General features: G+C 49.5%; 1 protein-coding gene and 1 long non-coding RNA gene across 6 annotated transcripts in view; one reads left to right on the top strand and one right to left on the bottom strand.

The window, feature by feature from the left end:
• Positions 1-3,360, top strand: part of LOC141154014 (sodium/potassium-transporting ATPase subunit alpha-2) — a 36,188-nt gene extending 32,828 nt beyond the window's left edge. For both annotated transcript variants that reach the window (XM_073639397.1, XM_073639396.1), the window contains exons 22-24: positions 290-391; positions 745-836; positions 2,972-3,360. In XM_073639397.1, the coding sequence (XP_073495498.1) occupies positions 290-391; positions 745-836; positions 2,972-3,000 (223 nt within the window). In that variant the 3' untranslated portion in view covers positions 3,001-3,360. The remainder of the gene's footprint in view (positions 1-289; positions 392-744; positions 837-2,971) is intronic.
• Positions 1-24,435, bottom strand: part of LOC141154018 (uncharacterized) — a 223,861-nt gene that overhangs the window by 64,269 nt on the left and 135,157 nt on the right. Inside the window, exon 1 of one of the 4 annotated variants that reach the window (XR_012247383.1) lies at positions 13,827-13,937. The exons of 2 other annotated variants lie outside the window; for them this stretch is intronic. This is a non-coding gene — a long non-coding RNA (uncharacterized lncRNA). Of the gene's footprint in view, positions 1-5,695; positions 5,778-13,826; positions 13,938-24,435 lie in introns of those variants that run through there. One more of the 4 variants, XR_012247385.1, reaches the window with a different exon arrangement.

Genomic DNA, 24,435 nt, shown 5'->3' with positions numbered 1-24,435 from the left:
GGAATCTTGCCATTTGGGTGCCAGTTATTAGTGATGATCCAGGGGCTTCTGTATCAAAGGTGGTAAACACAGAGGTGGTCCCATATGTGGTCCCTCTTCCACCTTCGACATAGAATGTGTGGATCTGCCCATGGATCCACTTCTTGTAATGCAACGTGGCATGTGGACTACTGACGTGATGGGGTAAAAATTTCTCATAATAGGTGACATGGAAGCGAAGGGCTTAGGGGCTACAACTCTTCGTCTAAAGGTCATGTGGGACTGAATGCCATACTCAATGTCTCTTCAGGAACAAGATATTGATATTTGGTCTCCTGGAGGAGACTGCACTCGCGGCATTCCTGTCCTACTGCCCTGGAATGGATGTGGCGCTCCGGATGTATCCACTGAAGTGAGTTATCTTAAACAAAAGAAGAAATTCTCAAAGGGTAATTAATGCCAGTGTACTGGTGTAGATTGAGAACATTTAGCTGTGCTGGTTTCCATACTGCGGTATGTTGCAAGTATGTCCAGTAGATGGTGGTGGTGGCAGCACACTCGAAAATAGTGCCGTTCTTGTCCCAATAAATATTATATTGCTGATTTGCTGCTTGTAGAATATAATGTAATGTACAAAAAGTCCCTAAAAAGGCTTTGGACCATAAATATGGAATTTTGCTTTAGTAATAAGTGAGTTTCCATGCACCAATGTGTAATTTTTAATACTAGAAGAATCAATTGTGTAATTTGTTGCTTTTCCCCTAGGGTGACATGGTGGTTCTGTGCCTTCCCGTACAGTCTACTCATCTTTGTGTATGATGAAGTCCGCAAGCTGATCCTACGCCGTGACCCAGGAGGTAGGAAAAATACTGCCCCCTATGTACAATAATGTTACTACTATAATACTGCCCTCTATGTACAAGAATATAACTACTATAATACTGCTCCCTATGTACAAGAATATAGCTACTATAATACTGCCCCCTATATACAAGAATATAACTACTATAATACTGCCCCTATGTGCAAGAATATAACTACTATAATACTGCTGCCTATGTACAAGAATATAACTATTATAATACTGCTCCTATGTACAAGAATATAACTACTATAATACTGCCCCCTATGTACAAGAATATAACTACTATGATATTGCTCCTATGTATAAGAATATAACTACTATAATACTGCTCCTATGTACAAGAATATAACTACTATAGTACTGCCCCCTATGTACAAGAATATAACTACTATAATACTGCCCCCTATGTACAGGAATATAACTACAATAATGCTGCCCCTATGTACAAGAATATAACTATTATAATACTGCCCCTAAATACAAGAATATAACTACTATAATACTGCCCCCTATTTACAAGAATATAACTACTATAATACTGCCTCCTATGTACAAGAATATAACTACTATAATACTGCCCCTAAATACAAGAATATAACTACTATAATACTGCCCCCTATGTACAAGAATATAACTACTATAATCCTGCTCCTATATACAAGAATATAACTACTATAATACTACCCCTATGTACAAGAATATAACTACTATAATACTGCCACTATGTACAATAATATAACTACTATAATACTGCCCCCTATTTACAAGAATATAACTACTATAATCCTGCTCCTATATACAAGAATATAACTACTATAATCCTGCTCCTATATACAAGAATATAACTACTATAATCCTGCCCCTATGTACAAGAATATAACTACTATAATACAGCCCCTATGTGCAAGAATATAACTACTATAATACTGCTCCTATGTACAAGAATATAACTATTATAATACTGTCCCCTATGTACAAGAATATAACTACTATAATACTGCTCCTATGTACAAGAATATAACTACTATAATACTGCCCCTATGTACAGGAATATAACTACTATAATACTGCCCCCTATGTACAAGAATATAACTACTATAATACTGCCTCCTATGTACAAGAATGTAACTACTATAATACAGCTCCCTATATACAAGAATATAACTACTATAATACTGCCTCCTATGTACAAGAATATAACTACTATAATACTGCCCCTAAATACAAGAATATAAGTACTATAATACTGCTTCTATGTACAAAAATATAACTACTATGTACAAGAATATAACTACTATAATACTGCTCCTATGTAGAGGAATATAACTACTATAATACTGCCCCCTATGTACAAGAATATAACTACTATAATACTGCTCCTATGTATAAGACTATAACTACTATAATACTGCTCCTATGTATAAGAATATAACTACTATAATACTGCTCCTATGTACAAGAATATAACTACTATAATACTGCCCCTATGTACAAAAATATAACTACTATAATACTGCTCCTATGTACAAGAATATAACTACTATAATACTGCCCCCTATGTACAAGAATATAACTACTATAGTACTGCTCCTATGTACAAGAATATAACTACTATAATACTGCCCCCTATGTACAAGAATATAACTACTATAATACTGCCCCTATGTACAAGAATATAACTACTATAATACTGCCCCTATGTACAAGAATATAACTACTATAATACTGCTCCTATGTACAAGAATATAACTACTATAATACTGCTCCTATGTACAAGAATATAACTACTATTATACTGCCCCTATGTACAAGAATATAACTACTATAATACTGCTCCTATGTACAAGAATATAACTACTATAATACTGCTCCTATGTACAAGAATATAACTACTAAAATACTGCCCCTAAATACAAGAATATAACTACTATAATACTGCCCCCTATATACAAGAATATAACTACTATATTACTGTCGCTATGTACAAGAATATAACTACTATAATACTGCACCTATATACAAGAATATAACTACTATAATACTGCTATAAAGATTAATTTACTTTGCCTTAGCAATGTGGATTAGATTTTTATGGTCTTGGAAACATGTGATTCTCTCCTTTTGCAGGATGGGTGGAGAAGGAGTCCTACTATTAGAGGCCCGGGAGGAATGGATGACATGTTTGGAGACTACGTTGGCTGCAGACTTGATGATAAAATGATATCCACGTTATAACTCTTTAGGGGGGAGTCTTTATTACAATGTAGATGCTTGAGTGTTATACTCCAGCCACCAATCCCAGGCCATAGAAATCAAAGCCGCCTTCTGGTAGACAGCTATGACAGCCGCTAGACTATTCACCTCTCCGCCACTAACCACAGCGCCCACAGCGAGCTCGTGACCCTCTGACTGCTACTCCTATCTGAGCAGTACAGCTATCCTCTTGTTTTTCCTTTTACGGCAATGGTATATCATTATTTCTCCTGTACTTTACGTAATTACACTTATAAAATTAAGTCATTCATTGTCCGTATCAATTTATTCAACATTGTACAGTCACAAGAAAAAAAAGTTTGTAGTGTTTTTAATGGGACAGTCAACTTTTAATAATCTGTGACTGGGAGTAGCCAGAACATCTGTATAGTGATAGTCAATATAGGTGAACCAGCTTCCATCAACAGAGTGAACCAGCTAGTCTCAGGGGTACCCTGTCAACTGTAATGTCATAAGTAAATGAAAAAAGGCAACAAAGAATAGTCCAGACTCTATAAAAACGTCCTGAACGACTGCTGCAGAAGTCAACATGCATGAACAAAAACACTGCAGGGCCCACAATGGAGAAGGTGGTCAAAGGGCTGGGTAGTTCGTGTGACCTCCTAAGATGTGCTTGAGTCCTGGAATCCACGTGTGATGCTTCTGCTCTGGAAGAATCTAGTGTGGGAGTGTCCTCCCAGGGATGCCCCTCACTGTGAGTCTTGAGTAGGCGTGCGGCCCATGGCGTGCTCCGGCCGGAAGCTACGCCGATTGCTGCTACTGCACACGGGGGACGTGGTGGTAAGAATGACGTCACTGCTCAGAGAGCTACAGGACCTGAGACGGGCCACAAAGTCCAAAGCGTTTCAAAGGATTCACTGTCCTTCTTCTTCAGGGTGTTGGACTTTGTGGCCCGTCTCAGGTCCCGTAGCTCTCTGAGCAGTTACGTAATTCTTATCACCACGCCTCCCGTGTGCGGTAGCAGCAAGCGGCGTAGCTTCCGGCTGTGATGCGGTGGAATGACACGTAACGCCGGCACCCAATTCCTACAAATCAAACATGAAGAGGAAGTCCGGGCTGCAGCTGATCTCTGACTTCCTCTTCATGTTCAATTTGACAGGAGGCGGGGACACTGACGCCAGCACTGATTGGGTGCAGGGCACCACGTGTCATTCCACTGCATCACATCCCAGGACTGCCAGTGCTGACACTGCTGGAACGGCACCAGCACGAGAGATGTGTATAGTTTTCTTTTATTTTATTGGGGCCAAACGTTTAGTTCAAGAAGGGGTTGTCTTAGTAGAGGACAACCCCTTTAAATTTCATTTTATTGCATGAAATAAGTATTTTATCACCTACCAACCAGCAAGAATTCTGGCTCTCACAGACCTGTTAGTTTTTCTTTAAGAAGCCCTCCTACTCTGCACTCATTACCTGTATTAATTGCAGTTGTTTGAACTTGTTACCAGTATAAAAGACACCTGTCCACACATTCAATCAATCACACTCCAACCTCCAAGAAGGAGGATGAGTACAACCCCAAGAACACCATCCCAAACGTGAAGCATGGTGGGGGAAACATCATAAACATCATACTTTGAAGGTGCTTTTCTGAAAAGGGGACAGGATGACTGCACAGTATTGAAGGGAGGGTGGATGGGGTCATGTATCGCGAGATTTTGGCAACAACCTCCTTCCCTCAATAAAAACATTGAAGATGGGTTGTGGCTGGATCTTCCAGCATGACAATAATCCGAAACACACAGCCAGGGCAACTAAGGCGTGGCTCCGTAAGAAGCATTTCAAGGTCTTGGAGTGGCCTAGCCAGTCTCCAGACCTGAACCCAATAGAAAATCTTTGGAGGGAGCTGAAACTCAATGTTGCCCAGTAACAGCCCGAAACCTGAAAGATCGGGAGGAGATCTGTATGGAGGAGTGGGCCAAAATCCCTGCTGCAGTGTGTGCAAACTTGGTCAAGAACTACAGGAAATATCTGACCTCTGTAATTGCAAACAAAGGTTTCTGTACCAAGCACTTTTTTTTTCTATTTTTATTTCCCCCACTGTATATACCCATTTTGCTAAATTAAGGCAAACTTCCAAAAATTGTCGTGAGATTGCCCTCTTTTTCTATGGTAGTGAAATTTAAGACAAACCCAAAGTTGTCTTCATTGCAATATGTCAAAATTGGTGGGACCCCTGGGCTGTCAAAAGGCTCATGATGTATCTCAACCAAGGTCTACAACTTCTGTACAGTTCTCCTATTAGGATAGGTGACCATTGTGTTTGCAGGGGGTCTGACCACTGTCTCCAAGTATGGGGTTCCAAAGTCCTCTGAATGAATGGATCAGTTGTGCACATGTTTAATGACCTCTTCATTCTCCTCTTTTGGGTCAGTCTTAATGGAGCACACATACAATGTACCAACATTGCATACGCAGAAGGGAGTTTGTGACCTTTGTTTTTGAGATCGTGAGGTGTCATACCTGTGATTATACATTGATCACCTATAGTGTGGATGAGTGATAGACATGAGCAAATCGATCGCTACAAATTTCCCTCAAATTTTGGGTCAAATAATTTATATTCTAGGTCCTCACCTTGCCACCATAGCTCCAGGTCCTCCATGCTGGTGTTTGGTTCTTCAGATGCTTCCTCGCCAGTGATGGCCCCCCTATGACTAGCTCTGGGGCTTTGTGAGGCCAAGCACTGGTCTCAGCAACAGTCATGTGAGGGATGACATAAGTCATAACCATGTGACGCCTCTGCACCGGAAGAATCAAACACCAGTGCAAAGGACCCGGGAGCCATGCAGTAATCCGGCAGTTGCGAATCTGCCCAAAATGATTTTTTTTTTTCGAAAGGTTCGTTTTCTATCTAGTGGGAAAACCTCTTTAGGTTGGACTCTGCAGTGACACCCCCTTATTGGGCCTTTTCTGACTAATACGGTATACGTGCCCATTTTGTAGGTCTTGTATACTTGGGTTAGCAAAGAAGGCACTAACTAATATAGGGTCACTCTGAATTGAGGCGTCGACTACATAATATTTTTACTCATTTTATTGTATGGGAGGTATCTTGATGTTGGCGTCTTTGTTACTAATTCTGGTATGGGTCACTGACAAATTTTCTGAAGTTGGTGACACTGAACTTGATGTGCAAATGTCTTATTAGGAAATATAGCATTAAGAGAGGTCCACCTTCCCTAGAAATGGTAGTTTACCCTGGACAACATGAGTAGTTCACCTCTCTAAGGGTCCATCGTTCTATATACAGAAGGGGTTAGGTCGAGACCCTCAGCAGATTCCTAAGAAGACCTCAGTCCTTGACCATCCCTCCACTCGCCTCTCTGACTATTAATACACCACCCAGGCTGGCAGCTGTAAAATGTAGCACTCTCTGAAATAAGGTATGAAGCCTGCTGGCGGGAGGATAAAGTGTGCCTCATACCAAGCATGTATCATTACACCACTCCGGGACATCAACAGCTTGAATGCATGTAAAGCGCTGACCTTTTCTGATCTCACCTGATAGGAGCCGCACATATCTGTCCACATTACTGAATATACCATGCATTATTAATGTTATCCGGAAAATCTGCGAGAGATGGCCGAAGGGGGTGGTACTAGAAATTAGACCCCAAAAAGTCACAATTGTTGAGTGACAAGTTAATATGTAGGGGGCAGTATTACATAGTTCTATCACTACTATAATACAGCCCTCTATGGACACGGTACATGTACTTTTTTATTTTTCACCTTGCGTGTGTTGTTGCACAACACATGCATTTCATGCAACAGACGCATTTGTGATGCACGGCTGCTGCCTTTCATACTTATATTTTCAGTTGTGTTATGTTGCATTTCATTTGCTACGTTATGTTGAATCTGCTGTGGCGTGTTGTATATTATATGTAGTGTATGTTATGTCTAGTGTATGTTATGATCAGTGGACTAACTAGAGTCCCATGGGCTCCAGCGCAAAATTTGGACCTGGGCCCTCAGCTCCATGTTGGTCAGATATAAGGGCCTTTGTAGCGTTCTAGAAACTATAAAGACATGTTTAATAGTGTCCCCATAATGGCATCTTCCTGTGATAATGTCCCCCATCCTTGACCCTTCCTGTAATAATGTCTCCTGTCTTACCCCATCCTGTAATAATGTCTCTGATCCAGAGTCTCTTCCAGTAATAATGTCTGCCATCCTTGGCCCGTTCTTGGCATATTGACTCCCATCCTGGAACCGTTCCCAGTGTGATGCCCTGCGGCTGCAAGCTGTCACAGAACTCCTTGGTGTTGCAAAGATGGGATTCTCCCCAGTGGCCTCAATACATGCAGACACCTCCACCCAAGTCCACTAGATGGAGCCCTGTCAGGTATATATATACTGGGGGGTGGAGTTCAGGAAGTCAGTCAGTGGGAAGCAGTGAGTGTGACACGATGCTGCAGCACCAGACAAGCTGAAGTCTGTGTGGCTGAAAGCCAGGCTAGGCCCAAGCTGCGGGCTGGTCTGGCCAGTGAAAGCCTAGAGTGGGCTAGAAGGCAAGAAGGAAGAGAAGAGCCATGAGGGACAGAGGAACCACAGAGGCTTCGTCCCCTGTTGCAAGCCGGGCACCGGGCCCGAGCCTATTGGGATCTCTATGTCCAGTAGGGAATCCGGCATACTGAGGAGGATTTCATATCCCTCAGTCCACCCGTGAATAGCGCACACTCAGAGGACTAGGTACCACGAAGGCCCCAGCGTCCAGGGATCGTGGTAACCAGTGAGAAAGCCCTCGCCGCTAAGCAAGATGGGTGCGAGAAACATCAAGGGAGCTAGACCCTGTTCCAGGCAGGTCAGAAGCTCCAGGTAGAGAGACAGGAAGATACAGAAAGGAGGCCTTACACCCACTCACTGGGGAGCAAGACCAGAAGTGCACACCACCTACAAGTACCCCGGACCGTACCTGACTACCATCTGCAGTAAAGGTACTGAAACTAGCCCCGGTGTGTGTGTGTTTCTTTTCTTCCTCTGACCCGGCTGGGTCCCATCTCCCCTGCACCACCATCCATTACACCCCACGCTGCCCTGGAGCTAGCTCTACCTGTGGAGAGCCACACCATTCCTGCTGCCGTAACACCAGCTCCAGAGGACTGTTCCACAGCGGCGGCACCCCTTAGCCGCATTCCACAGGTGGCGTCACAAACTTTCCAAATCCCTTATAATATCTCCCCCTTTTACTGACCGCCCTGGGTCACGGACCGGGCCAGCCACCGTAATATCCCCCACCGGCATACACCGAGGCCCGGCTGCCGAGTACCCCACGGCCCAGGGGGCGCGTCACTGGCATATTGACTCCCATCCTGTGACCATTCCCGGCATTGTGACTCCCATCCTGGGCCCTTTCCCGGCATAATGACTCCCATCCTGGGCCCGTTCCCGGCATAATGACTCCCATCCTGGGTCACTTCCTTGTATAATGTCAGTTCTGTTTTCCAAAACATAAAAAAATAATTCTTTTTACCTTCCTCCGTTCCCACGACCCGCGCCGTCCTCTTTTTTCAGCCGGCAGCTGACTTCAGTGTGCCGCACATGCCGTCACTGCTATATGCTGCTTGTGACTGGAGGCCGGAGTACCCTGCGCTGTATTTTTTTTTGCATTTATTTGAAAATGGAAATTTTTAAGATCGATTAAGAAAGTAACCCGATAGGCATCTGTAACAAAAGCAGTTGATTGGTCCAAAAAGTTGTCGCGATAAATCCAACCACAGTTGGGATCTTCATTGACCTCATGAAGTAAAGTTCTTAACAGTAAAAAGGTTCTTTAAGAAGACTTTAGGGAGCCAGTGTCCCCACCTCTATGGAACAGAGGCTTATAAGATAAGCCCTCCCCAGCTCCCCTCATTTGTAACTCCTCCTGTTTTACATACTGAATTCCCAGAGCGCATCACCTCCTCCACCAGGATAAGTGGATTTGTCACTGAAACTGTACCTGTAAAAGGCTACTCCTTTACGATAGCTGTAGATCACTTTGGTTAAGCAACTGCACAACATCCTTAACCGCATGAGGAAAAACAATAACAAGGATTCTTCTACTTTTTGCATTATGGTTCTTAAAATAAAAAAGGTGACCTGATGATGAGCACCTTGTACTTCATTCACAACATCACCTCATATTCTGTGCAGAAAGCTGTCAAGAATTAACCAACTACAGCTGCGATCTTCAATGAGTTCAAGAAGGAATATCCATTAAGCAGATTAGGACTAACCAGTCCTGGGTGGGCTGATATGATGCTTTTACCCCTTCCTTTTTTACTCCTCCTCTAGCTACTACGCAGTAAATTTACAATAGATATTCCATCGGTCCTTTGCATAATTCCCATAATGCATTGTCCAAAACTCTCCCTAAGTTAAATGAACGTTGCAATCAAATACTCCCTGTGATCATCCATGGTCATAAATGTGATGAGTGCTTAGTGCTCAATAAAGTTTGGCTGGCTGTTGACGCAAGCTGCTGCCGGCTGTTGACGCAAGCTGCTGCCGGCTGTTGACGCAAGCTGCTGCCGGCTGTTGACGCAAGCTGCTGCCGGCTGTTGACGCATGCTGCTGCTTTTTAGTGGTGACAATTCCCTATCCACCATCCCTGGTGTTGGACCTGCTCAATAGTCTCCACTACTTATTAGACAGTATTAAAAGAAAAAATAATAATTATATATTTATGTATATTTAATTTTCAGACCATTCCATTAATTGCTCCGCCCCAGGATTCCCGCAGCAGCAGGACCTGGAATCCCCCAGCTTCTGGCCCAGCAAACAGGCTCCACCCACCTCATTATACTAAGCTCCACCCACTTTTTCAGGTCTCTGTGCTGTTTTCTACATTTTTTTTTCAATTTAATTTATTATTTTCAACGCCTACACAGCTTAGGGAGACTTTTATGCTAATGAGGTAATTTTTTGACTAAATTATTCAAATAAGGTGGGGCTATAGGCGGTCCTGCTCAGAAAAGACTGAAACAGGGTCAGGAGCTTTGGTTTCTTCACTCTTTTGGTCAGGAAAGGAGAATCTCAGGCCTGAAGAGGGTGCGTGAATGCTGGGGTTAGTAAACTTGCCAATAGATGGCGCTTCTACACAACCAAGTCAAGGATGGAGCTATCTGCTGGATTGCTTAAAGGGACACCGCTTTGGTCAAAGCAGTTGTTGTAGATAGATCTTTGGCACAACTGAGACATAAGAGGGATATAAGGCTGTGGCAGCATTTCCTATGTCACAGCCAGAGTGGTTATGAGGCCAAGGATTGCTCGGTGCAATTCAGTCAATGGAGTTTCAGCACAACTGAGAGACAAGGAGGATACGAGTCTGGGGCAACATGGCAACTCAGGCTGTAACACAATGAGGCCAAGGATCGCTCGGTGCTGCTGCTAGACCAGTGTTGTAGCTAAAGTCGCCGTGTAGCCTCAGCTGAAGACCCCAAAATGCAGACATAGCGAAATAACAGACAGAAGAGACAGGATCACATGGTCATGTCCGTACCCCCAGAAGGAGGAGAATGAACTACTAAGTAATTACTCCTCCTCTCAGATTAGGAATTACATAACATAGAAAACCCGCATCATTAATCACAACATCCCCAATTATCACCCGACTTTGTCAGTAAAGTGGAGGAGTATTGAACTGGCTAACCAGGATTAGAAAAACATGGCTGCATTCTTCTAGGAACAGCGCCGCCCCATCAACTGGTTGTGTGTGGTATTACAGAAGAGCCCCGTTCACTTAGAGCTGAACTGCGATACCAGAGACAACACATGGGCAGGAGTGGCGCTGTTTCTTAAATACATCCGTCTGTTTTTCTAATGCTGAACAACCCATTTAGCATTTCATTGTTTAATTGGTCAATCAAACATTGAGGCGGAGGTACTTGTGGCGCCCTGCTGCGCATTGGTGCCACAGAACCCAGAAGGGTGCATGGATGGACTTCTCCACAAGAGGCCCTCACACATTCACACACCTCCACTCTACCACCTCAGACCACCAGAGGGAGCCCTGATAGGGATATATATAGGGAGGGTGGAGTTAGGCAGCTAGTTAAGTTTCAGTTCAGTGTTCAGAGACAGAGAGGAACACAGCTCAGAGTTGAGCAGAGAGCGTGCTGACGCTCAGAGAGCAGTGAAGAGAGCAGCAAGCTGGCTACTGTGCTTAGGCGAGCCAAGGCCTACAGCATGTGTGGAAGCCTAGTGAGGGCCTGAGTGTGGCTGAAGGTGAGAGGAGAAAGAAGAAGTAGCGAGGGGGCAGAGGAGCATACCAGGCTCATCCAGATATATATACCGGACACCGAGTCCGCGCCTACAGGGACCCTTTACACCCAGTAGGAACCACCGAGACCCCTGGAGGACTACAGGTCCCAGGTTCACCAAACGCTGACTTCAGTACCAGGGCTAGGAGTCACAGAGGCCCCAGCGTCCAGGAAGAGTGATCTCCAGAGAGAAGGCCCTAACACCAGGTCAGCTGGTGCAAAGAGAGACAGTAACCAAGCTAGGCCTAGCTCCAGGCAGGTCAGAAGCTTAACAAGTAAAGCCACGGATCAGGAGGCCCTATACCCGCTCACTGGGGAGAGTCAAAAAGTGCGCCCTTCGCCTGGAGTACCCTGGACCGTGCCTGCAGCATCACCAGTAAAGGTACTGAAGCTTACCCCCGTGTCAGTGTCCGTCTTTCCTCCGGGACCGTCCTGCCGTCTCTCCCCTGCACCACCATCCATTACACCCCACGCTGCCCTGGAGCTAGCTCTACCTGTGGAGAGCCACACCATCCCTGCTGCCGTAACACCAGCTCCAGAGGACTGCTCCGCAGCGGTGGCCCCCTTAGCCGCATTCCACAGGTGGCGTCACGAACTTTCCCAAATCCCCTATAAGCTATTCCCCTTTTACTGACCGCCCTGGGTAACGGACCGGGCCAGCCAGCGTGACATCCCCCCAGCAACCAGAGGCCCGGCTGCCGGGTACCCCACGGCCCAGGGGGCGAGTCAGCCTTGGCGTCACGAACACGATTTAGTTCCCGTTGCTACTGGGTACTGTGCGCCTTTATTGAACTGAACTGTGTTAAACTGCGGTGAGGATCGCCGCCATTATCGCGCTGCAGCGCGGGAAGAAGAGGGGCGTAATCACGGGAACCTGGGAGGCGTAATCGCTGGAAGCGCGCGAAGCCTAAGACACGCCCCTCCCCGGACGTCGAAAGAGGAAGCGTCAGGTCCTGGAAGGAGCCCAGAAGACGCTCTGACGTCAAACGCGAGTGACGCAAGGTCCTGGAAGAAGACCGTCGCCCGCGGAACTGCGGCCTACCGGATGAGAAGTGAAGAAGGTAGGCTCCGGTTCACTAGGGGGGCGCAATGATGTCCGAAGCCCAGCAGAACGCCGAAAAACCGGTTAACGGCCCCGATGTTCCACTTGCGCTCGGCGCTGAGCAGGCTGAAGCAGCCGCTCCACCAGCAGGGCCTGTATTCCCTGTCATACCCATGGCCCTGCCGTACATCTGACTCGCCCCCTGGGCCGTGGGGCACTCGGATCCGGGCAATAGGGAGACGATGGGGGTAGTAGTGGCGACCCGGTTCCGTGGCTCAGGGTGGTCAGGCCAATGGTAGTCTGCTACTTTTTGCTGATAATGTCCGACTACGCCACCCGTGGATTTGCGGTCATTAGGTACCGCCGCTGCAAGGCAGACCGCTGGGGCTGATGAGGTGTGCAGCTGGGATGGTGTGACTCCCCACGGGAAGAGTGCGGCCCCAGGGCAGTATAATGGATGGTGGGAGTGATGGTAGTGAGAGTCCCAGTGTTAATAGTGCTGGAGGAGCAAGGAGCACACAGACAACAGGTTGCAGTCCAGGGTCTTTACTAGAACAGGTAAACTGACCCACAAACAGTCCCAGCTAGGAGGGGACCTGGATGTCTGAGAGCAACGGGGAAATTGGCCCTGGTCAGGGTGAGGGTGTAGGCCTACCGTGCTTTCTGCGCTCCTTCTGGCTATCTCCTCCTTATAGGGTAACAGCCCACGTTTCCGAGCTTTCCGTGTACTCTCGCCTGTATGGCCTGCGACGTGGGTTCCTTTCTGCTCCCAGCCTTGTACGACTTTACTGGTCCCTTCGGTTGTGGCAGGGCCTCCAGGCTTCTTAGGCCAAGGAATATACAGTCCCTTGCGGACTGGTTCTCTGCTGAAGGATGCAGAATCCTCCCAGCCTCAGACACCAAAGTCTGGTAAAGTCAGTCTCTTATCTGCCAAGACAGGCTTGCTTCGCCTCTTGTCTCTGGCTTGTGGCTCTCCTCCTGCCACACTTCCTCTTAGGTGCAGTGCAACTGTCTGTCCCTGCTCTGCTCTGGGACAAGTCTCAGTGCTGAGACAGGCCATCAAGTTCTCTCTAACCCTGCCCCCAGTACTAGCTTTTATAGGGGCAGCCAGCTCCCCCTACTGGCCTGAGACAGGAGGCATTGCATGCTAATGTTCCCCTGACTAGAGAACCTCCCCCTTGCTCTCAGACACAGCTTTAATTACACTTGTGGCATCCAGGCCAGGGTGACACATTCCCCCCTAGTGAAATTTAGTACTCCGGGACTAAACAATAAACAAAGACAATGTGCATAACCATAAAACATTAATAGACAAACGACGCACAGATTGAGTTCTTAAGGTCACAGTGTAGCCTGTGACCGGGTGTCCATATCACCAGAACAACGGGAGCCTTAACCAGGTGGGGGTCTGTCCTACCTCAAGTCCTTCACAGTCTTAGTTCATTCCTGGGTTAGGCTCCGAACGCAGTCCATACAAGGTCCCGGTTATAAAAAGTCCATAACCTGTGAGTCCTTACGGAAGCTGCAAGAAACTGAAACACAGAATTACCAAACATGCATGTAACTTGGCAAACAATTCAACATTTGGCAACAGGGTTATTTACAATCTTAGCGCGCTCTATATTTTCCAGCGAGCGGGTATCTGCCCCTTTGTGCTCCTGGTTGATCTACGTAGCCCACTGTCTGGTGGTGGACCAACCTGGCTTTCCCCACTAGCATTAGGGGTACAGCTACCAGCTGGTTGTACAGGTAGGGCAGGCAGCTGTCTGCGGGTCCTTTGGCTTACCGCAGGCATGGCAGTCTCACTGTCAGCAGAGGGTTGACTCTCCTGGGCTGCTGGTACAGGCTCTTCTGCCTCTGGAACTGCTTGCTCCTCTTCACCTTCCGGCTCTGGTGTTGGTTGTTGCTGTGCCGGTTGCAGGAAATGCAGGACGGGTACCACTATGGCATCATTTATGCGAGTCCAGGACTGAGGGAACTCTCCGAGAACGGTGCTGATCATTTCTTCCTTGTCCTCTGCGAGTTCAAGGTCACTCTGATCCTCTTCTGCACTACGGAGTTGCTCGGGGCATCTTTTGAGGTGGTCTCTGGAGACGACGCTAGTGGTTTCTCCTCCGTCCTTGGTGATTACGCACACCTTTGGGTTGTCGTGGTCAGACTGCAGTACGGTGTAGGGTTCCCTTTCCCACTGGTCGTCCAACTTATGTAGCCATCTTTTTCGCTTTAGGACTTGCTCACCAGGTTCTAGGGGACCAGCAGGGGCGTGTTGATTGAAGAGTTTTTCTTGCCTCTCTCTCACCTGGGCCAGGCTCTTCTCCACACTCTCCTGTACCTTCTTGTACTGCAGTTGCCTTTCCGTATCCCAGTCCGCATCCGGGGAGGTGTCCTCAGGTATTAGGACTCCCATCTCCAGGTCTACGGGCAGCTTACCTGGTCTAGCTCGCATCAGGTAAGCCGGGGTGCAGTTTGTAGCATTCACCGGGATATTGTTGTATAGGTCTATCAGGTCCGGCAGTTTTTCTGGCCACAGGCTGCGTTCCTCCAGGGGCAACGTCTTCAGGAGATCAATGACTATATTGTTCATCTTTTCACACATCCCGTTGGTTTGGGGGTGGTAAGGCGTTGTACGAATCTTCTTACAGCCATAGAGGTTGCAGAACTCCTGGAAGATTTCAGCCTCGAACACTGGACCCTGGTCTGTCAGGACCTGTTCCGGATACCCGTGTGGACGGCAGAAATATTGCTGGAAGGCTCTGGCCGCTGTTTGGGCTGTCAAGTCCTTTACCGGGACCACCACTAGAAAACGGGAATAGTGGTCCACGATTGTCAGGGCATAGATGTATCCAGACCGGCTTGGAGCCAATTTGACGTGGTCCAGAGCTACCAGCTCAAGAGGCTGCGTGGTGACGATGGGCCTCAAGGGTGTCTTCTGGCTGGTGCGGTCCTTCCTCCTCAGGTGACAAGGGCCACAGTCTCTGCACCATTTTTCTACAGCTCCTCTCATGCCGACCCAAAAAAATCTTCCTCTTAGCAGGAACTCCAGTTTCTTCCAACCAAAGTGCCCCGCTCTGTCATGGTAAGCCCCCAGGACCATAGCTGCATCCTGCCTTGGGACCACGACTTGCCAGGTCAGCTCGTGCGTCCGGTGGTTGACAATCCTTCTGCACAACTTGCCTTCGTAGAGGAACAGCTTGCTCTTCTCTTTCCATAGCTGCTTGGCTTCCTCTGGGGCATCTGGATCTAAGTGGGCGTCTTCCCAGGTCAGCAGATCTTTCACCAGGCGGATTGCAGGGTCACTATCTTGGGTCTCGGCCCAGCTGTGGTGAGGTAGGGGATTGATCATCACGGTTGTTAGATCCTCCTCCTTCACGCGGTGGGAGTATTGAGCGGCTCCATACCGGTGAAACGCGGGGAGTTCTACCTCCTCCAGCTCTTCTGGGTCTTCGTCACCTTCAGGTAAGTGAGGCATTCTTGATAGAGCGTCCGCGTTGGCATTGGTTTTGCCTGCCCGGTACTTGATCACGAAGTCATAGTTGGAGAGACGGGCCATCCACCGCTGTTCTAGGGCACCCAGTCTTGCATTGTCCAGGTGTGTCAACGGGTTGTTGTCTGTGTACACGGTGAACTTTGCGGAGGCCAGGTAATGCTTGAAGCGTTCCGTCACGGCCCACACCACCGCCAAGAATTCTAGCTTGAAGGAGCTGTAATTCTCCGGGTTCCTCTCCGTGGGCCTCAGCTGCCGGCTGGCGTATGCGATCACCCGTTCTCTGCCCTGTTGGTTTTGGGACAGTACGGCTCCCAATCCCACATTACTGGCATCTGTGTGAAGGATAAAAGGCTGGCCATAATTAGGGTAGGCCAGGATCTCATCCCCCGTGAGGGCCATCTTCAACTGGCGTAAGGACTCCTCTTCCGGTTTATCCCACTTGAAGGGTGGCTTTTGACTCCTGGACTTAGACTGTCCGATCAGGAGGTCCTGCATAGGAGCTGCCATCTTAGTGAACCCGGGGATGAACCTTCGGTAGTAGCCTACCAACCCAAGAAACTGTCTCACCTCTTTGATGTTCGAGGGGCTTGGCCAGCTCTTGATTGCCGTGACCTTGTCAGGGTCGGGGGCCACTCCTTCCGCGCTTACCACGTGCCCTAGGTACTGGACCTTTGGTTTCAGCAGGTGACACTTCGATGGTTTCACCTTCAGGCCATAGCCTGCCAGGGCTTCGAACACCTCGGCCAGGTGCTTCAGATGGTCCTCGTAGGTCTTCGAATAGACGATCACGTCGTCCAGGTAAAGGAGGACCGTCTCAAAGTTTCGGTGCCCTAGACAGCATTCCATCAGCCGCTGGAAGGTCCCTGGTGCGTTGCAGAGCCCGAAAGGCATACAGTTGAACTCACTCAGTCCCATCGGGGTGGTGAAGGCGGTCTTCTCCTTGTCAGCCTCTGCCACAGGAACCTGCCAGTACCCGCTAGTAAGGTCCAAAGTAGAAAAGAAGTTAGCTGATTTTAGTGCGGCTAAAGACTCCTCTATTCTAGGCAGCGGATATGCGTCTTTGTGGGTGATACGGTTGATTTGTCTATAGTCCACGCACATTCTCATGGTGCCGTCTTTCTTTTTGACTAGAACCAAGGGGGCTGCCCAGGGGCTACAGCTGTCTCTAATGACCCCAGCTTCTTTCATCTCTCTTAGCATGCCCTTTGCGTTCTGATAATGTGCAGGGGGTACAGGTCTGTGCCTCTCTTTTATTGGTGGGTGGCTCCCGGTGGGGATGTGGTGTTCTATCCCCTTTACTCTGCCGAAGTCCAGCGGGTGCTTACTAAAGACTCTCTCGTACTCCTGTACCACCCGGTAGACTCCTTGTTTTTGGTGCAGGGGAGTGGAGTCAGCACCCACATGGAGTTTCTGGCACCAGTCCTCCTTTTGTTTCTGGGAGCCATTACCCTCCGCCTGAGGAGATGGAGGCAAGGGTTCCACGGCCCTGATAGCTTTGTGTTCGACAACAAACAGTTTGGCGAGTGTAGCGTACCTGGGTAAGTGTACTTCCCTCTCCCCAATGTTGAGGATGCGGACGGGCACCCTCCCATGACGGACATCAACCACCCCCCTGGCTGTCAAAATGGTGGGCCTGCTGTCTGAGTACACTGGTTCTACCATGGCTTGGTAGTCTCTACCTCTCAACCCGATTGCAGTCCGACACCAGATCATCATTTCACTTTTGGGAGGCATGGAAATGGGGAATGGGTCACTCAGTCTTACGCTACCGATCTCACCACCAGACAGTTCTACCTGCTGCCGTCTCATCAGGGCTTTTATCTCCTTGTTGAGGACTCTCTGTTGGCTGGAACTAGCATTCACCGCCACCTGTTGTAAGATTACAATTACCTCTGAAAGACAATTTTCAATCACGTTAGTACCCACAGTTATTTTAGGGTGACTTTCATGACGGTCAATGTCCACAATAATTACTCCCTGTGCCGGTAGTTCAACTTTACCAATTTTAATGGTCATCTCCTTGAACCCCATCTGCGGCACGGGTAAGCCATTACTGGCGATGATGCTCAAGTTACTGTCTGGATACCGCGTGATATCAGCATCAGTCCAATACTGCTTAAAAAGTACATAAGGGATAGTGGTTACTTGCGACCCAGTATCCAGCAAGGCGCTCATGGGGATACCGTCCAGCACCACGGGTAAAACCGGGCGCCCCCCAACGTACTTATTACGCCAATTGTAAGGGCCTGGTGATCTTATGCCTGGGGGTTGGCCCTCTGCCCCAGGTTGGACCCGTTTAAATTACAGTACCTGGAAATGTGTCCGGGCTGGTTGCATCGACGACAAATGGGCTGTCCATCCTCTGCGTAGCAGTCTGTGGGCCTCCCTCGGAACGACGGGATCCTCCTCTGTCGACGCCACGGTACATCCTCCGGACTTGAAGCCAGCTCGATGGGTCTTGACGGGTCCTCTTGAAACGCCTGGACGGTCCTGGTCAACGCCGCGACGCTCCTGGTCAGCTCCTGGACTTGGTGGTGCAGGTCTTTTGACGGGGCTTGGTTCAGGGCCTGTGCATCAGCCCCCACGGGGTCCCTAGAGGAGGGCGCCGCCTCCTGGTGGTAGGTGAGAGCAGGGCGCCGGGGGTTTATACCGCCACTGGTTGCAGATTCACGGAGCACCCTTATGGCCCTGTCCTTAAATTGGGCAAAGGTCAGGTCGGGGTTCTGAAAGAACATGAGGCACAGTTGGGCCCTGTGGGCGCTAGACAGCAGACCTTCTATGAATTGTTCTGTTAGCAGCTTATCCGTTTCCTGCACACTGCCAGGGTCAGTTTGTTGAATAGCCCTCAAGGCTTCCTGCAAATTTAGGGCATAGTCTCTGATGCTGTCCTGTGCCCGCTGCTTACATCCATAGAACCTCATTTTAATCTCAGCGGAGGTACGTGTGTCAAAGGTACCCCACAGCCGGGCCAGAATACCCTTCACAGTCCTTTTCTCCTCAGTGGGCCATGATTTTACCTCCCTTTGGGCTGCGCCAGTTAACTGCCCTGTTAGTATGCTGACCTTCTGTTCCTCTGTCAGGGGGTAGACTTGGAACAAACTGTACAGCCTTTCCTTAAAGTCAGTTAGGGCATGGGGCTCCCCTGAGTACTTGGGCAGCCAGGCCGCTCCAGGGATGTAGGGCAGGGAAAATGGCATCACCGCTGCTGCAGCTGCGTTGGTGGTAGTGGGGGCCTCTGTGTCCGACATCTTCCTCCCCCCTAGTCAAGCGTGGCCTACCTTCCGACGATCCTCTTCTGTAGGCCGCGGCTCCGCTGCTACTGCTATGGACGAGGACCTGGCGTCGCGTCCTGATGACGTCAGCGTCACTCTCTCTCCCTTCCAGGACCTTGCGCAGCGTCGGTGCGTGGGGCGGAGCTTCGGATCTCGCGCGGTTTTGATGTCCACGCCCCTCTTCTTCCCGCGCGGCGTCCTGAAGATGGCGTCCGATGGCGGGAAACAGCTGCGGATGGCGGGAAGAAGGCAGAAGACGGCGGGAAACAGTCCAAGATGGCGTCTGATGGCGGGAATCGGCTCCGGATGGCGGGAAACTTCACCACAGGTAAGTTACAAAAGTCTTTTTCAGGCACGCAGTACCCGGTGGTTGCGGGCACGAAATCCTGCCGACTACGCCAAAGCTGACTCGCCCCCTGGGCCGTGGGGCACTCGGATCCGGGTAATAGGGAGACGATGGGGGTAGTAGTGGCGACCCGGTTCCGTGGCTCAGGGTGGTCAGGCCAATGGTAGTCTGCTACGTTCTGCTGATAATGTCCGACTACGCCACCCGTGGATTTGCGGTCATTAGGTACCGCCGCTGCAAGGCAGACCGCTGGGGCTGATGAGGTGTGCAGCTGGGATGGTGTGACTCCCAACGGGAAGAGTGCGGCCCCAGGGCAGTATAATGGATGGTGGGAGTGATGGTAGTGAGAGTCCCAGTGTTAATAGTGCTGGAGGAGCAAGGAGCACACAGACAACAGGTTGCAGTCCAGGGTCTTTACTAGAACAGGTAAACTGACCCACAAACAGTCCCAGCTAGGAGGGGACCTGGATGTCTGAGAGCAACGGGGAAATTGGCCCTGGTCAGGGTGAGGGTGTAGGCCTACCGTGCTTTCTGCGCTCCTTCTGGCTATCTCCTCCTTATAGGGTAACAGCCCACGTTTCCGAGCTTTCCGTGTACTCTCGCCTGTATGGCCTGCGACGTGGGTTCCTTTCTGCTCCCAGCCTTGTACGGCTTTACTGGTCCCTTCGGTTGTGGCAGGGCCTCCAGGCTTCTTAGGCCAAGGAATATACAGTCCCTTGCGGACTGGTTCTCTGCTGAAGGATGTAGAATCCTCCCAGCCTCAGACACCAAAGTCTGGTAAAGTCAGTCTCTTATCTGCCAAGACAGGCTTGCTTCGCCTCTTGTCTCTGGCTTGCGGCTCTCCTCCTGCCACACTTCCTCTTAGGTGCAGTGCAACTGTCTGTCCCTGCTCTGCTCTGGGACAAGTCTCAATGCTGAGACAGGCCATCAAGTTCTCTCTAACCCTGCCCCCAGTACCAGCTTTTATAGGGGCAGCCAGCTCCCCCTACTGGCCTGAGACAGAAGGCATTGCATGCTAATGTTCCCCTGACTAGAGAACCTCCCCCTTGCTCTCAGACACAGCTTTAATTACACTTGTGGCATCCAGGCCAGGGTGACACACATCCCTGGAGCGAAGTGGCTCCCCCAGTACAGCGGCAGACCAGATACGCTGCCTGAATTTAAAAGGAGAATATGGGGTGTGCTGGACATGTACTCAATGACAGGCAAACAGAGAGCTGCTGTTGTACTTGGACAATTGACTGGTGCTGCAGAGCGGGAAGTTGAAACCTGGTCAGCCACAGACCAAGAGTCAGTATCTGTAATATTTAAAAAGCTGCACGCTGTGTTTGAAAACCGCACTGAGACAGATCTCCGGATGAGGTTCTACCACTGTGTCCAGAAGCCCGAGGACAGTGTCCGGGACTACGCCTGGTGCTTACAGGAAGCCCTGTGGGCCCTGAAACAGGTTAGTCCAGCCAGCATAAAAAATGAAAGTAAAATGCCGACGGAACAGTTCATCCGGGGGTTGAGGTCCCAGGAGGAGAGCAGAACTGTACGGTGGTGGGCCTTAGACCATCCAGATGCCACCTTTGACACCCTTAAGGACATGGCTATAAAGGGTCGGCAACCCCTGGAAACATCAGATACTGCTATCCAGAGTTACCAGGGTGGGGCCACCCCAGTGCCCGCAGCACCCATTGCTCCTTCAGTAACGGCTGAAACAAAGATGCAAACAGTGCCCCCTAGCGAGCTGGACAGCCTGCGCTCTGAAGTGCATCAGTTAAGCAAAACTCTAACCACTGTCATGAGCACCCTGCAGCTACAGACGGAGCCTGAGCCGGAGGGAAGGATGCTGCTAGCCGACAGCCCGGAGGATGTCCCCTGGATGAGGAGAAGAAGGAGAGCAAATCCACCCCATGGGAGGACCAGCGACCAACGCCGCCCTCCAAAGGAACTCATCTGCTACCGCTGCCAGAAGGCAGGCCACACAGCGCGGAACTGTCCTTTAAACGAGCAAACCCTGGGGCCGAGGGCCGACACCCAGGAGTAGACCCCCCAGGCCCATCAAACTGGTACCACCGGTTCGTAGGAGGAAGACCTTTCCTGTCCATTGTGCTGGACGGCATCTCGACACCTGCCCTGCTGGACACAGGATCTCAGGTAACCATCATGCCTGATGTCCTCTACAAAAGGTTCTGGTCCATAGACGAACTTCACCCGCCAGATCCAAACCTTTCCGTGTATGCCTCAAATGGCCTTCCCCTTAACCTAGTCGGGGTTAAGGATGTGGCAGTAAAGGTGGGAAGAGTGGAACTGAAGGACCAGGGACTAATTGTAGTAGAGACTAATCCTGATGATACAGACTTTTATATGGTACTTGGCACAAATATTGTTGGTAACTGTTTGGGAGAAGTGTTGTTCTTGCTCCAACAGATGGCTGACACCGCCAAACCAGGGCAGAGGAGGGTGCTCCAGAAAGAGATCCGAGCCCTTATGTACCAGCAACAGGTAAAGCTAACAGGTGGTAAAATTGGTAATGTACGGGTGACAGACCCGATACCCATTGTGATCCCCCCGATGAGTGAGATGCTGCTTTGGTGTAGAGCAGCAATAGGTCTCAAAGGACGGAGCTACCAGGCGGTAGTAGAGCCCCTTGGCTCAGAGCATAGACCTACACTCTTGACTACCAGAGGGGTAGTGGATGTACGCAATGGGAGGGTGCCCGTACGCCTCCTAAACTATGGGGAGGACGAGGTTAGATTACCACGCTACGCCACTGTTGCCAAACTGTACACAGTAGATAACAACTCCATACACACGGCGGAGTCCTTAACCTCACCAGACGAAGTGGAGGATAATGACCGGGGAACCCAGGTGGAGGATTGGTGTCAACAGCTCCATGTTGGGACAGACACCACTCCTGCCCATCAGAAACAGGGTGTACACCGGGTGGTTCAGGAATACGAGCAGGTATTCAGTAAACACCCACTTGACTTTGGGAGGATTAAAGGGGTTCAACACCATATACCCACAGGTGACCATCCACCCATCAAAGAACGTTACAGGCCCATACCACCAGCACACTACCAGAAAGCAAAGGAAATGTTGCATGACATGAGGAAGGCAGGGGTAATAAGAGATAGCTGTAGCCCCTGGGCAGCTCTCCTGGTCCTGGTCAGGAAAAAGGATGGAAGCATGAGGATGTGTGTAGATTACAGACAAGTAAATCGCATAACACATAAAGATGCATACCCTTTGCCCCGTATAGAGGAATCCCTGGCTGCACTAAAGTCTGCAAATTACTTCTCTACCCTTGACCTCACTAGTGGGTACTGTCAAGTAGCTGTTGCTGAGGAGGATCGGGAGAAGACGGCCTTTAAAACCCCAATGGGACTCTGCGAGTTCAACAGTATGCCGTTCGGACTCTGCAACGCCCCCAGAACGTTCCAGAGATTAATGGAGTGCTGATGGGACACCGCAACTTCGAGACTGTACTGCTATATCTGGAGGACGTGATAGTGTAATCCAAAACGTATGAGGACCATTTGAAGCACCTGGCAGAGGTATTTGAGTCGCTGTCCCGGTATGGGATGAAGCTGAAGCCCTCCAAGTGCGACCTGCTCAAGCGAAAGGTACAGTACCTGGGGCACATCGTCAGTCCAGAAGGAGTAGCACCGGACCCGGAGAAGGTCACTGCCATCCAGAAATGGCCGGAGCCGAAGAGCCTCAAGGAGGTACGTCTTTTCCTGGGACTAGTCGGGTATTACCGGAGGTTTGTGAAGGACTATACCAAGAAAGCGGCGCCTTTGCAAGATCTCCTGGTAGGACAGTCTGGGAGAGGCAGAAACCCCCCGTTCCAGTGGGGTAAGGAGCAAGCTGAATCCTTTGAGGTGATGAAGGAGATCCTGACCGGCGAAGAGATCCTAGCCTACCCTGAATACAGCCAACCGTTCCTGCTGTACACTGATGCCAGCAACGAGGGATTAGGAGCTGTGTTAAGTCAGAAGCAGAATGGCCGAGAGAAGGTGATCGCCTATGCAAGCAGGAAGCTCCGCCCAACCGAGAGGAACCCAGAGAACTATAGCAGCTTCAAGTTGGAGTTCCTGGCCCTGGTCTGGGCCATCACCGAGCGGTTCAAGCACTACCTAGCCTCCAGTAAGTTCACTGCCTACACTGATAATAACCCCTTGACTCATCTGGAAACAGCCAAGTTAGGAGCCATGGAACAACGATGGATGGCTCGGCTGTCAAACTACCAGTTCACCATTAAGTACTGGGCAGGCTGCAAGAACGCCAACGCCGATGCCCTATCCAGAATGCCTCACCAGTCGGATACTGAAGAAGAAGTGGCTAACCTGGAGGAGATTGAGCTACCTGCCTTCCACAGAAATGGGATGGTCCACAAGCAGCGCACCTCCAGGAGGTATCGTGGTAAGATGTTAAACCCTTTGCCTCACCACAGCTGGAAGGAGACCCAGGACAGCGACCCGGTTGTCAGCCGTATCAAAGAACTGATAACCCAGGAAGGTTCCTCCCTGGAGAAGGACGAGTCTCCACAAGCTAAGCAACTGTGGAATGAGAGAAGCCGGCTGTTCATCTATAGAGAGAAGCTATGCCGAAGGTATGTCAACCCTAGGACCCATGAGATGGTATGGCAGATCGTAGTGCCCAGGACAGACATCCAGATGGTGTTGGAGGCCTACCACGATCAAGCGGGGCACTTTGGCTGGAAGAAGCTAGAAACCCTGCTGAAGGGTCGGTTTTATTGGGTTGGAATGCGCAGTTCCATAGAGAGATGGTGCCGGGATTGTGGACCCTGTAGCCTCAGAGGAAAAGACTACAGCAGTCAGAAGGCACCCCTGCAACCCATCAAGACAACTCGACCCTTGGAGATCGTGGCCCTGGATCATGTCAAGCTGTCACCCAGCAGGTCAGGATA

Source organism: Phyllobates terribilis, unplaced genomic scaffold, assembly GCF_046119375.1.
Source record: "Phyllobates terribilis strain yellow unplaced genomic scaffold, ASM4611937v1 Scaffold_7__3_contigs__length_470593459, whole genome shotgun sequence".
Lineage (NCBI taxonomy): Eukaryota > Metazoa > Chordata > Amphibia > Anura > Dendrobatidae > Phyllobates > Phyllobates terribilis.
This window is presented reverse-complemented; position numbering and strand designations above follow the sequence as displayed.